This window comes from Mixophyes fleayi, chromosome 7 (genome assembly GCF_038048845.1).
Source record: "Mixophyes fleayi isolate aMixFle1 chromosome 7, aMixFle1.hap1, whole genome shotgun sequence".
NCBI lineage: Eukaryota > Metazoa > Chordata > Amphibia > Anura > Limnodynastidae > Mixophyes > Mixophyes fleayi.
The window spans coordinates 119,724,961-119,739,800 of record NC_134408.1 but is presented as its reverse complement, the minus strand read 5'-3'; the positions used below and the strand labels follow the sequence as shown (position 1 = coordinate 119,739,800).

Sequence of the window (14,840 nt, the reverse complement as noted above, 5' to 3'; positions counted from 1 at the left end):
GGAACTTATTATAGAATGCTATGCAAATATCCTGGGGTTACATTGTCTGCAAAACTCACTGAAATATGTTAAATTACATATCTGTGTGTATTGCTAAAGCCCTCGTTACTTGCTAAAATCTGATTTTCCGGGATAACTATCAAACAACCAGATTGTGGAGCAATTTGACCAGGCATGTGCAGCCAAATAGGGCTGATGTGATTGCTGAAGTCCCATATCAAACAACCAGATTGCAGTGTTCCCACCGGCTCCTGCTTTTTTAGGTGATAATAATGTTGTCACATGTAAGTGACAATAGGAGTCATCAGTCAATCCGGTTTTCCGCCATTGACAATCTCATCCAATCCAATTTAATTTGATTTTAATCATGTATGAGGTGCTCACACCGTACAATGATTAATAATTTTTTGTCAAGTTAACCGAACTGACCAATCAAAATTGTGCCATGTGTGGCCAGGCTGATGGAGGCTACATATACTGAGATTGCCATGGGTAAGTATGCTGTTTTAAACCTAACCGGTTGCAATTCAGTGCATGTATGGATCCAACTTGACCACCATTCCTGATCCACATCACATGTAGCAGAAAAAGTGGTCAAACTATGACAATAATCCACATTTGCAAAATAAGGCGTTTTCCCTGTTAATGTAAACACACAATCTCCCTAAAGGTTGCTGAATGCATGCATTTAAAAACATTTCTAACCTTTGACTACAATCTTGATACTGGAGCTGGCACTGCCAGCATCATTATTTGCTTCACAGGTATAGTCTCCACTGTCTTCGGTGCTGAGGTTGTTAATCTCAAGAACTGGTATAAAGTCAATAAAAGACATGCTGTACTTCTCGTTTGCCTTAATTTCGCTGTCATTTTTATACCAGGTGATTTTGATTTCTGGAGATCCACTGATCTTGCTCTCACATCGGACAGAGTCACCCTGTTTGATTACCTTGCTTGATTCTAACTTCTTGATAAACTTTGGTGGTTCTATAATGCCAAAGGGAAAAGACGAGTGAAATTAGTATAGTTGCAACTGTTAAAATTGCAGACTGACCTTGATGAAGAGATGCTTAAATATATGTGATGTGATTTACAGTAATTAAGATGCTTAAGAAAGTAAACAATACTAAAATAAAAAAAAGGACAAACAGAAAGAAGACAAATTTACAGAAAAACCTCGCACCTTTTACAAGCAACATTGTGCTACAAGTGTCGCTACCAACGTCATTGGTAACTTGGCATGTATAACGTCCACTGCTGGAACCATCCACTGTAAACAGATTTAAGAAACCTATTGACCCCTCCATTCCAAGAAAATATTTTGCTCCAGAAAAGAGTTCCACCTCTTCTTTGAACCATTTAATTGAGAACGGTGGTGTTCCTTTTACTTCGACTTTAAAATCCACCAAAGAATCCGGTATTGCCTTTTGGCTTTCAGGTTTTACAATGAAGCTTGGAGGTTCTGCGACGTTGAAGAAAGAGATTTTAAATAAACCATTATTAAACAAAGTTTTATCGGTTTTACTTATACTTTGCCAAGAAGAGTTCAAACTTTATTACATATTCATTAAGAACTTTTTTAGTCATATTATTATCAAGATTTCAGACAGCTAAAGAGTAGTAGAAGGTTAAAGATGAAATAAGTAATAGTTTCAAACCTTTGACAGTTAAGATGGCGCTACACTCAGCGCTCCCTGCCACATTCACTACTTTGCACTTGTAGTTGCCGTCATCAGACACATCTAAGTCAGCAACAGTTAAAGATACTGAATTTTCATGACAGACAAGTCTGTGCTTTGCACTGTGCAAGATTTCACTGCCATCTTTGAACCATTGTGCATTTATGGGCAGTGAACCAGAAACTTTGCAATCCATTTGAATGGAGGATCCAAGAACTTTATCCATTTTCGTTAATTTTTTGGTAAAAGATGGTGGTATAGCTTGATCTGTCCAATAAAGAAAATTAGAGCTAGTTATTCATGAGAGTCATACTCTTGGCAGGTATTATAGAAATGAGTTGCGATACAAACCTAGAACGGTCACGAAGGCTGTACAGCTACTGCTTCCAAAATCATTCTCAACCTTAAATGTATATTCTCCGCTATCGTCCTTGCTCACAGATTGAATCCTCAAGCTCGATACATTATCCTCAAAGCTTAAGGTGTAAAATCTGCTTGGCATAAGTGGCCTGCCATCTTTATACCATTTCACTAGGAGCTCTGGCGTTCCAGCCACAGTACAATCCAAGGTTACGGGGTCTCCTTCAGTTACATTGACCGATTTTGGTCTCTCAATTATCTGAGCTGGTTCTGTGGCACAAATTAAACTCAAATTAATTTGAATATAAATGTAAATGATTATATATATATATATATATATATAAATATGGAGTTATTAATAAGTAAAGTTAAAATAGTCTACTACCAACCTTGAGCGATTAAGGAAGCAAAGCATTTATCTGTCCCTGATTCATTGGAAGCCTGACATATATATCTACCGGTATGGCTGGAATCAACAATTGATATAAAGAGAGTAGCAATGTTGTTCTCAAAGGTAATTTGAGTGTTGTCATCTTGCTCTATCATCTTGTCTCCTTTTATCCAAGATACTGTTATAGGGTCGGAACCTGCTATTGAGCACTGAAATGCAGCAGGACTTCCAAGGATAGTGGTAGCATTTTCTATCTTCTGGACAAATGTTGGAGGTTCTAAGCAAGATAAAGGATTTAAAAAAGATGGTTTAGATGTCCTGCTAGTTATGGAACAATAGAATGATCTGAAGCTGTTTTATTTTAACTAACCTTTTAAATGGACTGAAGCACTGCAGTAACAGCCTCCAGCTTCATTTGATATAGTACACTGGTATTCTCCAGCATCGGAAAAGTCACAATTGAAAATGTGGAGTTCAAACACTGAGTCTTTTTGCACAAGTGAGTACTTTTTACCGCTACGGATCTCCTTTTTGTTCTTCGAAAATGTGACTTCAAAGGGTGGCGTGCCCAACACCTCACAGAACAGCTTCACATCAGAAGCTTTCACTACTTCAATTGGCTCAAATACAGTTTTAAAAGTGGGGGCTTCTATAATTAGAAAATAAATATAAAATAGCTTATTGAATGCATACAGAAAATTTAGGAAGATAAAAGAATCTTTTAAAAAGGGCCCAAAAAACTAACCTTTCACTTTAACATCAATACTGCAGCTCTCACTGCCTGCCTCATTGGTAGCCTCACAAACATATATTCCAGTGTCCTCCACAGTGGAACTGACAATATCAAGAGTTGCTATTCCATCAACAAATGAACTTCTGTATCTGTCACTTGTTGTAATATCATTTCCATCCAAGTACCAGGTGACCTTGATTTCAGGTGTGCCAGCTATCTGGCACTGAAACGTTGTTGATTCTTCTTTTCTCAACAACGAAAATGGACCTGGCTTTTTAACAAAGCGTGGGGGCTCTAAACACAGAAACATCAAGATATGTTTAAATATGCATAACTATAAATATAGGCCTACAATTCAATTAAAAAGGCTTAGGTATAAAAGGAAAGAAAGCAGACCTTTAACAAAGAGAGTTGCTTTGCAAGTCGCTGTTCCAACATCATTGCTAACTTGAACTGTGTAACTTCCAGAGTCAGCAACTTTGGCAGACTGCAGCTCAAGGGTACTTGAGGACTCGTCTTTCCAAACCGAACGGTTTGCTCCTGAAAGTAGTTCTTTGCTATCCTTAAACCATTTTATTAGCATGGGCGTGGTACCATTTAAAAGAGCTTTAAACTGAACTCTAGAGCCTGGGAGAGTATCTTGTGACTGAGGCTTCTCAAGAAAGTATGGAGGTTCTAAAACACGCAAATAGAAAGAGTTAACCAAGCAATCCTAAATATGTTACAAATGGATTTTTTTTGGTAAAAAATAATACAAATGCAAACCTTTAACTGTTAAATATCCACTGCAATGGTTCTTCCCTGCTTTATTAGTGGCAGCACATGTGTAGGTTCCACTGTCTGAACCTTCTAGTTCATTAATTTCCATAAATGCTATGTTGTCATGGAAAGAATATTTGTGCTTTCCACTGGGTGTAATCTCAATGTCATCCTTTAACCATTTAACAGCTATGGGATGGGAGCCAGAAACTATACATTCAAGATTGACGAAGGAACCTTTGACACTGTCCATTTTCTTCAGTTTCTTTGTAAATGATGGTGGTATTATCAGATCTAATTAACACAGAAGACAGGAACACTGTGTTAACTGCAATTGCAATATATGAGAGTGAAAATGGGGGGAAAGCTTACTGTAGATATAAAAAAGGTATTTATTAAATAATACCAACCTAACACGTTGACAGATGCGGTGCAAGTGCTTCTACCAACATCATTTTGCACCTCAAATGAATATTCTCCACTATCAGACTTGTCTGCTGAAATTATTTTTAATACAGAAACATTCTCAGTGAAGCTGATTTTATATTTTGGCCCAAATTTTAACTCGTTTCCATCTTTGAACCATTTGGCAGTTATTTCTTTGGTTCCGGAAAATTTACACTGTAAGGTTGCTGGGTCACCTTCAGTGACATCAACAGATACAGACTTGTCAATGATCGTAGCTGGTTCTGTTAGAAATAGGGGACACTATAATTTAGAACTTGTTCATCCATTGAAAAGAATCTTTATTTATAGGTGTTAAAGCACAAAACGAAAGAGACCAACCTTTTACTGCCAGCATAGCAGAACATCTTTGAACTCCTGCATCATTTTTAGCCTCACATGTATACTTGCCACCCAGGTTACTTTTAATGGAAGTTATGTGTAAGGTTGCTACATTATTTTTAAATATTGCCTTTATGTTTTCATCTTCCATGACTTCATCGTTGTCTTTCCACCAAGATATAGTGATGGGTTGTGAGCCTTTTACAGAACACTGAAAGGCAACCATCCCTCCAATTAGGGAGCTAAGGTTTTCAATTTTTCTTGTAAATGTAGGTGGTTCTAAAGAAAAATAAATTATGGTGAGAGGCAAATTTACAACCAAATTATGATTTTGAAATAGAATGTCTAATTTTAAGATTTACTAACCTTTCAAAGTCACAAGGGAACTACATAGGCAACTTCCAACATCATTAAATACCCTACACTGATATTCTCCAATATCCATGGAGTCAAATCTTTGAATGTTGAGACTTAACAACGTGTCCTGGAAAAAGGTTTTGTACTTTCTACCGCTCCGAATTGGTTTGTTGTCTTTGAACCATGAAACCTCAAATGGTGCCGAGCCTACAATTTCACCTTCCAAAATAACATCGGAATCTCGCAAAACTTCAGTATTTTGAAAGTCTTTTACAAATGATGGGGGCTCTGTAGTATGAGAAAAATGCTTTCTAATTAATAAGATGCTACTAAAGATACAAAGAAGACTGTTTTGAGATTGTTTCTGATAAGAGTAAAGAAGAGGTAACGACAAAACACACCTTTAACTATGACGGCACAGCTGCATATGTCTGTACCGGCTTCATTCTTAGCTTGACATACATATTCGCCAAAATCTTCAAGGCTTATACTGGAAATATTAAGAATTGCAACAGATTTCAAGAATGTCATACTGCAAGCATGGCTCTCTTTAATTTCCTTGTCATTTTTAAACCATGTAATTGTAATAGTAGGTGTACCAGCTACTTTACATTCCAGCTGTACAGAGTCACCCTTTTTGAAAAGTTGGGATGGCTCTAACTTCTCGATAAAAGTTGCAGGTTCTGGAAGATTTAAAAAGAGTTATTAAGACAAACCTGTGACGCAAGGAGTAAAAGAGTATATGTATCACTGTAAAAGTAAAGAGGATGCAAACCTTTCACAAACACATTTGCGCTGCATTCTTCAGCGCCAGCCATATTGCTGACTTTGCAGACATAATTTCCTGAATCTGAAGCTTTAACCGCGTAGAGTTCCAAAGAGCTGGCAGTGTTTTCTTTGGAAATGTAGCAAGACCCGCCAGTTTTTAGTTCTTCCACACCCTTAAACCATTTAATGGACAAAGGCGGTGTTCCCTTAAAAGTGGTCTTCAGACACAAAGTAGATCCTGGTAGTGCGTCTTGTGAATCTGGTTTTGTTATGAAGCACGGTGGTTCTAAATGCATGAAGAATAGACATTTTTTTACAAACTCATAAAGAAGAATTAAGAACTGTATGTTAATTGAAGCTAATAGAAGAGGGAAAAAATTCATAAGCAAACCTTTCACAGTGAGCGTTCCTTTGGTTTCTTTACTCCCTGCAGAGTTTGTTGCTCTGCAAGTATAAATCCCAGCATCCTTCATGTCTAGTCGACTTATCTCTAGAGAGGCAGTACCTTCCACAAATGACATCTTATATTTGTCAGGGGTAAGTTCTTCCTCACTTTTAAACCACACAACTTTGACAGGCAAAGAACCAGAGACTTTGCATTCCAATCGGCAGAAGACATTTACTACACTGTCAATATCTCTCAGAGATTTGGTAAAAGATGGGGCAATGGTTCGATCTGTTTGAAACAGAAATACATATCTTCATTACAATATCAAATAAAGCCATTGGAGAGCTATACTATTTGTAACACCCATAAGTGGGATTTTAACGTCTATATATTGTACTAACCTAATACTGTGAAGGTGGTCTTGCAGCTGCTGCTACCCACATCGTTGGACACCTCAAATGAATATTCACCACTATCCTGAATTTCGGCAGAGTAAAACTTTAAAGAGGCAATGTTATTTTTAAAGCTGATCCTATACTTTTTGCCAGAGGTTATTTCTTTACCGTGCCTAAACCATTTCACTTTAAGTTCTGGAGTGCCTGATACAGTACATTCCAAAGTGGCTGGATCTCCGGCAGTCACTTGGATTAATTCAGCTTTCTCAACTATTTTGGCAGGCTCTACAATAAAATTAAACACATTTTGTTAGGGAAGAGCCTGAAGGCAATGGTTATCAATAATTAGGATACAGTAAGTGAATGGCTAACTGACCTTTTACCACCAACTCTCCAAAACAAGTTTGGCTTCCTGCGTCATTTTCAGCAACGCAGGTGTATTTCCCAACATTGTTAATGTGCACATTGCTGATTTGAAGAGTCGCAATACTATTATCAAATTTGATTTTGATTTTGTCATCTTCTCGGACGACATCTCTTCCTTTCATCCAGGTCACCGTGATGACCTCAGAGCCTTTCACAACGGCTTGTAGGGCAATGTTGTTGCCAACAACCGCGGTGACATTTTCAATCTTCTTCACAAATGATGGTGGTTCTGGTTTAAAGAAGAGTAGTAAGTAGGGAAACCCCTATTCCTACTTCATTTAAATTGTATGGATTGCGTACATACAGCTACTGTCTGAAAATACTGTTTTATTTCTAATGTCAGTAATAGTTCTATGTGTAGATGGTACAGACTTTATGGAAGCATTTAGCTCACTAGTCAAAGAGTCTAGCTTTCCCATTAAAGAGAATGATTGTACCTGTGACATTTTGTGCAATTGTGCAATATATTGTACACTAAAGCCTGCTCCATATGTTCATAAAGATACTGTAATGAGTCATCATTTTCAAAAGTAGTATGTATGTATGTATGTATGTATGTATGTATGTGGACATTAAACGACTATAGCCCCATGTGTTTAAATAAGCATGCAAAAGTGTCTAGATTCCCTAGTCCTCTGTCCCTGACAAAGGATCTACCAGTGTCGGAAGTGAGGACACTCGCTTCGAGAAGACCTATGCCCTAGGGGGTATTGCCATATACCCTCTCCCAATGCCCTGTTATCACCCCCAGGGCATTGTCACAGACATCTAAATCATAAGAAATCATCTGCAAAGTTCTCCCTTTATTGGCAGTTCCCAAAGAGTCGTAGGTGCTAGCATTTAAGAAGCTAGCCTGTGATATAAATGAAAATACAGTTAACTGTACTGTCATCTATAAAGCAGATGTCCCTTTTAGTACATGGGAATATCATCCTAACTCTCGCTTGCACTTAATCCATATGCCCAATGGTTCTTAGAAACAAAGCTTTCCATTCTACTTCAGTCATAAAGTCGGTAGGATAAGAAAGATTAGCGGCTAAAGATATTTTAAGGTTTATCTTGTCATTAGACGTATAAAGTGAGAAGAGAGACGAAAATCATTACAATTGCAATACTAACCTTTAAGTCTGTATGTTGCACTGCAGATGCACTTGCCAACTTCATTGGCTACAATGCACTCGTATTCACCAATATCTGCACTATTGAAAGAGGAGATTTCCAGACAAGCAAGAGATTTTTGATATATCAACCTGTACTTTTTGCTACTTCGTATTTGTTTCTTATCTTTGTACCAGCTAATTTCAAAAGGTCCAGTGCCAGACACTTCACACTGAAGAGTTGTGTTTGATCCTTTTACTATCTCTGCCGGTTCAAGAGTTTTGACGAAAGAAGGGGGTTCTAGAAGAGCATTAGATTATCAGTAAATGATTTACCGTCATACCAAAAGAGACAGTTGATGTATAATATAAACCTAGCATTAAAATGTAAGAGACAAACCTTTCACGATTATTTCAGAAGTGCAGCTTTCACAGCCAGCATCATTAAGTGCCTCACAAGTGTAACTCCCGCTATTTTCAAACTTCATGTTGGCAATGTCTAACACGGCCTCCGAGTTGTCGAAAGACATTGTAAACATATCATTTGGGCTAATTGCCGTGTTGTTCTTGTACCAAGTGATGTGGATTTCAGGCGACCCTTTGACTTTGCACTGCAGATGTGCAGACTCACCCTGCCTTAGCAAATAAGAAGGTTCCACCTTTTTCACAAAAGACGGTGGCTCTAAAGAAAGAGTTTTAAAAAGAGAAGATACTGGAATAAGAGAAGAGTTTGCCAGATTCCGTCCGCTGGCCATTATCTTTGTTCAGCAATAAACCATTCACACTTCCTTGGATACAGTGGATAAAAATCATTCTTTCACATTGACAATAAAAAAACAAAATTTGTGCTGCAGACAAGACGAAAACAAGAAAAACATAATAATCTGCTAATTTAAATATATACTTGTACAACAATAAAATCACTGTGTCCTGCTCCTACACCACTTAAAGGGAAAAGAAAAAAAATATCATGATGTCGTATTTTGAAATATGTGTTTATGTTGGATCTGTGTGTGTTGTGTTTCTCTTACCTCTTATTGTAACAGTTGAAGAAGATGAGCTACTTCCTGCATCATTTGTAGCTGTACACACATAATTCCCAGAATCCTTTATCTTAGCCACAGGTATTTCAAGAGAAGCCACTTTGTCTTCAAAATAGATTTTGTAATCCTTCCCAGGAAGAAGTTTGTGGCCATCTTTTATCCAGGCCACGGTCACTTTCCTGTCTTCGTCTACTTGGCATTCAAGGCGAAGGGTTTTATTCACAGCAGAACGTAAAGGTTCTAACTCTTTGATGAAATGTGGCTTGTCAATAACTGCTAAATCTGCCTGGCAGGTATCTGTTCCAAATTTGTTTGAGGCTTTGCAAGAGTATGTTCCTTTATCGGCAGTGGTAAGACTTAAAAACTCTAGAATGTGTTTGTTGTTTACAGCTGAGATCTGACAGGTCTCTGAAGAAGAGATGGGTAATCCATCCTTCTGCCATATCGCATCAATGACCGGGGTACCTGACACTGTAGCTTGGAATTTAGCTTTCTTACTCACAAAAGAGATAACAGACTCTGGTCTGGTTACAAAAGATGGTGGAAAGGCTTCTGCAAAAAAACAGAGGATTCAGTATCTCATCAGTATTGTAAAGCCATAAAATGTATGCTTACTATCAAACAAGAGTGATAAGAAAGTAATGCCAGATTTATCGATGACTAGTTTATTAAAAAGAGTAAAAATAACAGATGTCGATTTATCTGTTTTCTAATTTGATTCAGATAAACATTGGTATAAAGATAAGAAATAATGCATAAAAGTCATCTTTGTGGAATAGTCACATGACTATGCTGTTTATAATCCCTATTGTTTGCTGTACTTTCTTTTTCTTTTAAAAAAAGATTGTGTCCATTGCGATATATCCGCTTGGATTATCATCTAAATTGCTTCATACTTTAAACCTTGAGGTGATTTACAACCTTACAAAACCATATTAAACCAGCAACTGAATCTTCAGCAGTTTATGTGTTGCAGGTGTAAAATTCTTCATATGTAATCTAAAAAGACTCTTAAAATATATGCATTAAAAATAAATAAGATAAATAAACGAATAAATAAATAAAAAGTGCAATCTCCAATAAGAGTATAGCGAAGAATGCCATTTACTTTGAAAGCCCTTTCTAAGTTGATCGGAACAGTATTTTCTCAAGATTTTTCAAATCACCCAAATCCACCCTTACTTAGTGATGTTTCTGAAAATATATTTCTAACCTATGATGTCAAGAAGCATTTCACAAAAAATAGATATCTGCTTAAAAGATGTGCGTTATTTGTGTGTTTTCACCTTCATGGATATCTACTCACCAGTAACAGTCAACGTTGCAGTGGTGCTTACACTACCAAACTGGTTAGAAGCTTTGCAGCTGTATTCACCACAGTCAATGACTTGAGGTCTCAGAACTTCCAGAGTAGAAAGGTAGTTAAAGGTCTTCACAGAGTATTTGTCGCTCTCGTATAGCTCCCGTCCAGACTTGAACCAATGGAACCGGACGTTCGGTGTAGGTTCTGTTTCACAGGTGAAAAATGCAGTGTGTCCGACCGCTACTTCCACTGACTCGATCCTCTTTTTCAGCACAGGAGCTTCAGATAAAGGAGAAGAAAATACAATCTAAGTATTTCCTCAGATATAATGAACATGTTAAGAATAAAATGATTGAAAAGTGAAGTTGAGTGAGCAATCCAGGAAAAGTGAAGGGAGAATGGCTGTGGGGATGAAAGGATATGGTTAGCGGTGTCTTCTGTATTACATGACTGCACCAATGTAAAACGTGGAATTACAACCCTACTGCAAATCAATGTGAACATGCACAGGAGATGTGGTTTATTATGACACAGAAAAAAAAAACATTTAACAGCTGAAAATGAAAAAGTCATTAGATTATTGAGTTCACAAGTGATTACTTTGAGGCAATGGATCTTTTATTTTTTTACTTTTAAAAAAAGAAAGTGCGTTTACAGCATGCGTTAAGTTACCTATTTAAAAATCGTGATTTCCAAATGAATAGATGGACATAGTGCAATGGTACAAAAAGTGCTAGAAATGTGAACTATGAGGTACACTTCAGTGGTTTTGTGGATATGGGGATGGGAGTGAGACGAAACAACCAGGGTTAGCAATACTGTAGAAGCTATATTTCCATATAAAATGGCTTGGCTCTGAGTTATCAAAGGTTGTTGTTTTTTTTCTAAAGAAATATATTTTAAAATATAGTGGAGGTCATTTCTGAGGCGCAATCGCTGCACACCACAAAAGCCTTGAGTTTGCACCAACCCTAACTCGCAGTAGAAGCCTCCACAACCTATTATCAAGTCTACCTGTGCAGAGAGGTGGACAGGTCTCCAGAGGCATACCATGCAAATGGCAAATCCAGCCTCCTTCCCCTTTAATCCATGCCTGTTTTATAAAAAAAAAGTTTCTGTTTTCTCCTAACTGCTTGGTTTAGCTTCATTTATAACTTCATTTGATCATAAGAGTCAGGAGGAATTGAAACTGCCTTTATTACATGGGGCAATGATGTGAGTGCTAAACTGTTTATTGCATTCCTGGAAGTGGACCAGCACATGCACTTCTACACTGAAATACAATGTAGAAGTGCAAAGCAGGCCTCAATAAAAGTATAGGACTCAAAGACAGCCAGCTCTAAGCTGGTGTACAACAGAAATCCTTTTGCAGAGTGGAAATGGCAATGAAGGCCCCTAAAAATGCAGTCTGTCTAATTAATGTACTGCTGCGCAAACTGAGGCTCCTGATGCACCTACTCTGTACTGCTACTTGGCCAGGACTGCACTCTGAACTCTGCACTCTGCACTACGCCAAACTCCTCCCCTCTGGCCAGAGTCTTCTCCTCTGCAAATGCTACTATCTTGCTCCACAAACTTCAGCAGAAATCTAGGCACACATCGAGGGTCCAAACCTGCTTTTGCACTGTGCAGCCGAAGATTTACACTTTGTAAATGACTTCCATTGTGTCAAATTTTACTTGAAAATGTCCTTAATACAGTCTGTTTTAGCCGTAGGCTAACATTTTCTATCCCTTTTCTTGCGGTTGGTAATTACTGTCTTTATAGAAAACACTAACGTAAAATGAAAGTCTACAATAGTCCAATAAAAAAACAAGTCAATTTCAGCATAAGAAGCTGGATATTTCTTTTTTAAAGGTGAAAAACTTTAACAACCATTGATAATCTTAGTTCAGTTTGTTACAAGATGACATGTGACATAATATTAGAAAAATGATTAGGACACAGTATAGATTACACTAGTGGGATCTACATAAAGATATTACGTGTGAAGAATGCTATAACAAAACGGCTGCACTTTTGGTCATTAAATGTATAATGGTAACCAAAAGGCTTGCAATGGGCAACTATGATTGAATGAAAATAAAATTGAACCATGAGGCTTAGTCAGACCCTTGGTATCATGGGAGACATTTGAAGAGCTGCTGGCACTGCAGGGGTGTGGCCACCATGGGGCTGTGAGGTGATTGGGGCCCGGCAATTTCAGGTTACCTCCCTGAAAGCAGAGCGGGCTCTGCTTCTAGGCATGCGTGGGTCAGGCACAGGCGCGGGGAAGCCCTTAGTGGGAAATATTTCACCAATAACTAGCCACCGAAATGTCATGTTTCCAACTTCTGGATGTATGTAGCAACAGAAGTAGCCAACAAAGGTGACATTTCCCACAGCAACCTAACAACTTTAATTTGGTAATTAGAATCAGACTTGGTGCTACGGACGACAGCGCTTTTTTACAATTTCTCATAAATGTCCCCCATAATCCAAATAAAATATTTTAGGGATAACAGCCCAGACTGCTGCAATTTGCCATTTACTTGTAAGGTAAAATAGCTCAGCCTTAAATTAAATTATTAAAAGTTAGAAAGAAGAATAGGAATGACTTAATGGTCACTTAAATTTAATATAAGTTAATGAAGATATATTAGTCGGATAATTTGTTTTGTTAGAATCAGTGTATAGCATAGAGAAAGGCAACCTTTGTCTCTCAACTTATTGATGATTTCAAATGTTTTAAAGGCTTATGGTAAAGGTTTCTACCGATTAGCGATTGTCATGTGTTGCCTCCCTATACTATAGCATCAATGTATGCCTTTAAAGTTAGCAGACAAGTGTTATTCAAATTATTATCCCCATAATCCAACCTCTTTTAACAACTGTAAGATGCGCTGATGTTGTCGATTTGCCAGCATCATTCAAAGCCTCACACGTGTACTCTCCTTGGTGCAAATCCATTTGTACTTTGTTGATTACTAATGTATAGATATCATTATGTTGTGAACACGTGAACTCTATGCCTGAAGACAACAGATTACCCACAAAGTACCAGTTAATAGTTTTAGCACTGGATATAGTTGTTTCAAAGGTCACACAATCTCCATCACCAGCAGTAGTATCCATTAAACTTTGTTTTATTAAAGGAGCCTCAGATTCTCTTAAAGCCTCTTCAAGATATATTTCTTCCAATGTTTCTCTTTTTTTCACTATCTCTACTTGTCCCTGAACCAATGCAGATGAAAACATAACTTCATCTGTGTACGCTGCTGTACCCACATCCTTAATTTCCTTATTCACTAAAACAGCACTAGGTGTTTGCTTTGGTGGCATATCTTCAAATTCACCTGACTCTGTAGCCACATCAAGCTGCCTGATTTCTAGGCTATCAATAACAGACCCATAGTCTTCATGGATCGTTGGTTTATCTGACACAGTAATTGCCAACATTTCCTTTTGGTGTGTTGTAGTAATCAGAACGTTCTCCCTCCTGGAGATTATAGCGCTTTCTGGTCTTTCAGTTTCCAAAATCTGCTTTTCTTCACGCAATACAGCCTGTAATGCGGCTCTAAGGTCAGACTTAAGGTCAGCACTTTGGGGATAAACCCTTGGAAGTGACAAAGTAATTTCCTCAATGCCAAAATTGTTTGTTGTGATAAGGTACGTGCATAAGGTGTGCTTGGATTCTTTGGTTATTATAATGCTTTTGACTTCTACATTTGCTACGTTCTTCAGTATTTCCGCAGAAAAAATATGTGGATTGGTTTGCAAAGCAGAATATAAAGCTTTTTTTATATGACCTTTAATTTCTAGATTAACTGTTTTTGGATCTTCACAGACCATGGGCCCTTCTTTGTTAAAGATTTGTAGATCAACTAATTCAGGTGCACTTGTTGGATCATTTGCTTGAGTTTCCACTTTTAAACTTTCAATTTCTGACCGTTTTACCATTTTTACATTTTCCTCTTGTATGATGTGTTTTTCCTCAAGAACCAGAGGAAATCGTATCGACTGTCCTTCCTGAATTCTTGATGCATAATCTTGTTGGGCTTTGTCTAAAAGGTTTACACTTTCTATTGGGAATCCATGGCTCTTAATGCAAGTAGTTTGTAAGGGAAGTATCGATTCATGTGTAATTTTACATACATGCGTGTGAGTGTCTGGCACAACATTGTCATGGCTCTCATCTATCGTCCTACTTTCACTTGTGGTACATAGCTTAATAATAGGTTGGTAGTCTTCTTTCTGTATGGAAGCTTTTTGCTCTTTTTGTGCTGCAAGATGGACTTCTTTTGGCATTAAAAAAACATCTTCAACAATGTTAACACATTTGTGTTGTTGGCATTCCAATACGAAAGTAGGATCTA

At 37.6% G+C, this 14,840-nt stretch overlaps 1 protein-coding gene across 24 annotated transcripts in view; it reads right to left on the bottom strand.

The window, feature by feature from the left end:
- TTN (titin) overlaps positions 1-14,840 on the bottom strand; it is a 252,740-nt gene that overhangs the window by 174,410 nt on the left and 63,490 nt on the right. For 23 of the 24 annotated variants that reach the window (XM_075180515.1, XM_075180537.1, XM_075180524.1 and 20 more), the window contains 21 exons: positions 10,489-10,764; positions 9,171-9,734; positions 8,540-8,821; positions 8,162-8,440; positions 6,993-7,271; positions 6,623-6,901; positions 6,225-6,509; positions 5,841-6,119; positions 5,467-5,748; positions 5,075-5,353; positions 4,709-4,987; positions 4,333-4,611; positions 3,929-4,216; positions 3,560-3,838; positions 3,176-3,457; positions 2,801-3,079; positions 2,429-2,707; positions 2,031-2,309; positions 1,659-1,946; positions 1,184-1,462; positions 706-987 (listed from right to left, as the gene is read on the bottom strand). In XM_075180515.1, the coding sequence (XP_075036616.1) occupies positions 706-987; positions 1,184-1,462; positions 1,659-1,946; positions 2,031-2,309; positions 2,429-2,707; positions 2,801-3,079; positions 3,176-3,457; positions 3,560-3,838; positions 3,929-4,216; positions 4,333-4,611; positions 4,709-4,987; positions 5,075-5,353; positions 5,467-5,748; positions 5,841-6,119; positions 6,225-6,509; positions 6,623-6,901; positions 6,993-7,271; positions 8,162-8,440; positions 8,540-8,821; positions 9,171-9,734; positions 10,489-10,764 (6,177 nt within the window). The remainder of the gene's footprint in view (positions 1-705; positions 988-1,183; positions 1,463-1,658; positions 1,947-2,030; positions 2,310-2,428; positions 2,708-2,800; positions 3,080-3,175; positions 3,458-3,559; positions 3,839-3,928; positions 4,217-4,332; positions 4,612-4,708; positions 4,988-5,074; positions 5,354-5,466; positions 5,749-5,840; positions 6,120-6,224; positions 6,510-6,622; positions 6,902-6,992; positions 7,272-8,161; positions 8,441-8,539; positions 8,822-9,170; positions 9,735-10,488; positions 10,765-14,840) is intronic. The other variant, XM_075180540.1, reaches the window with a different exon arrangement.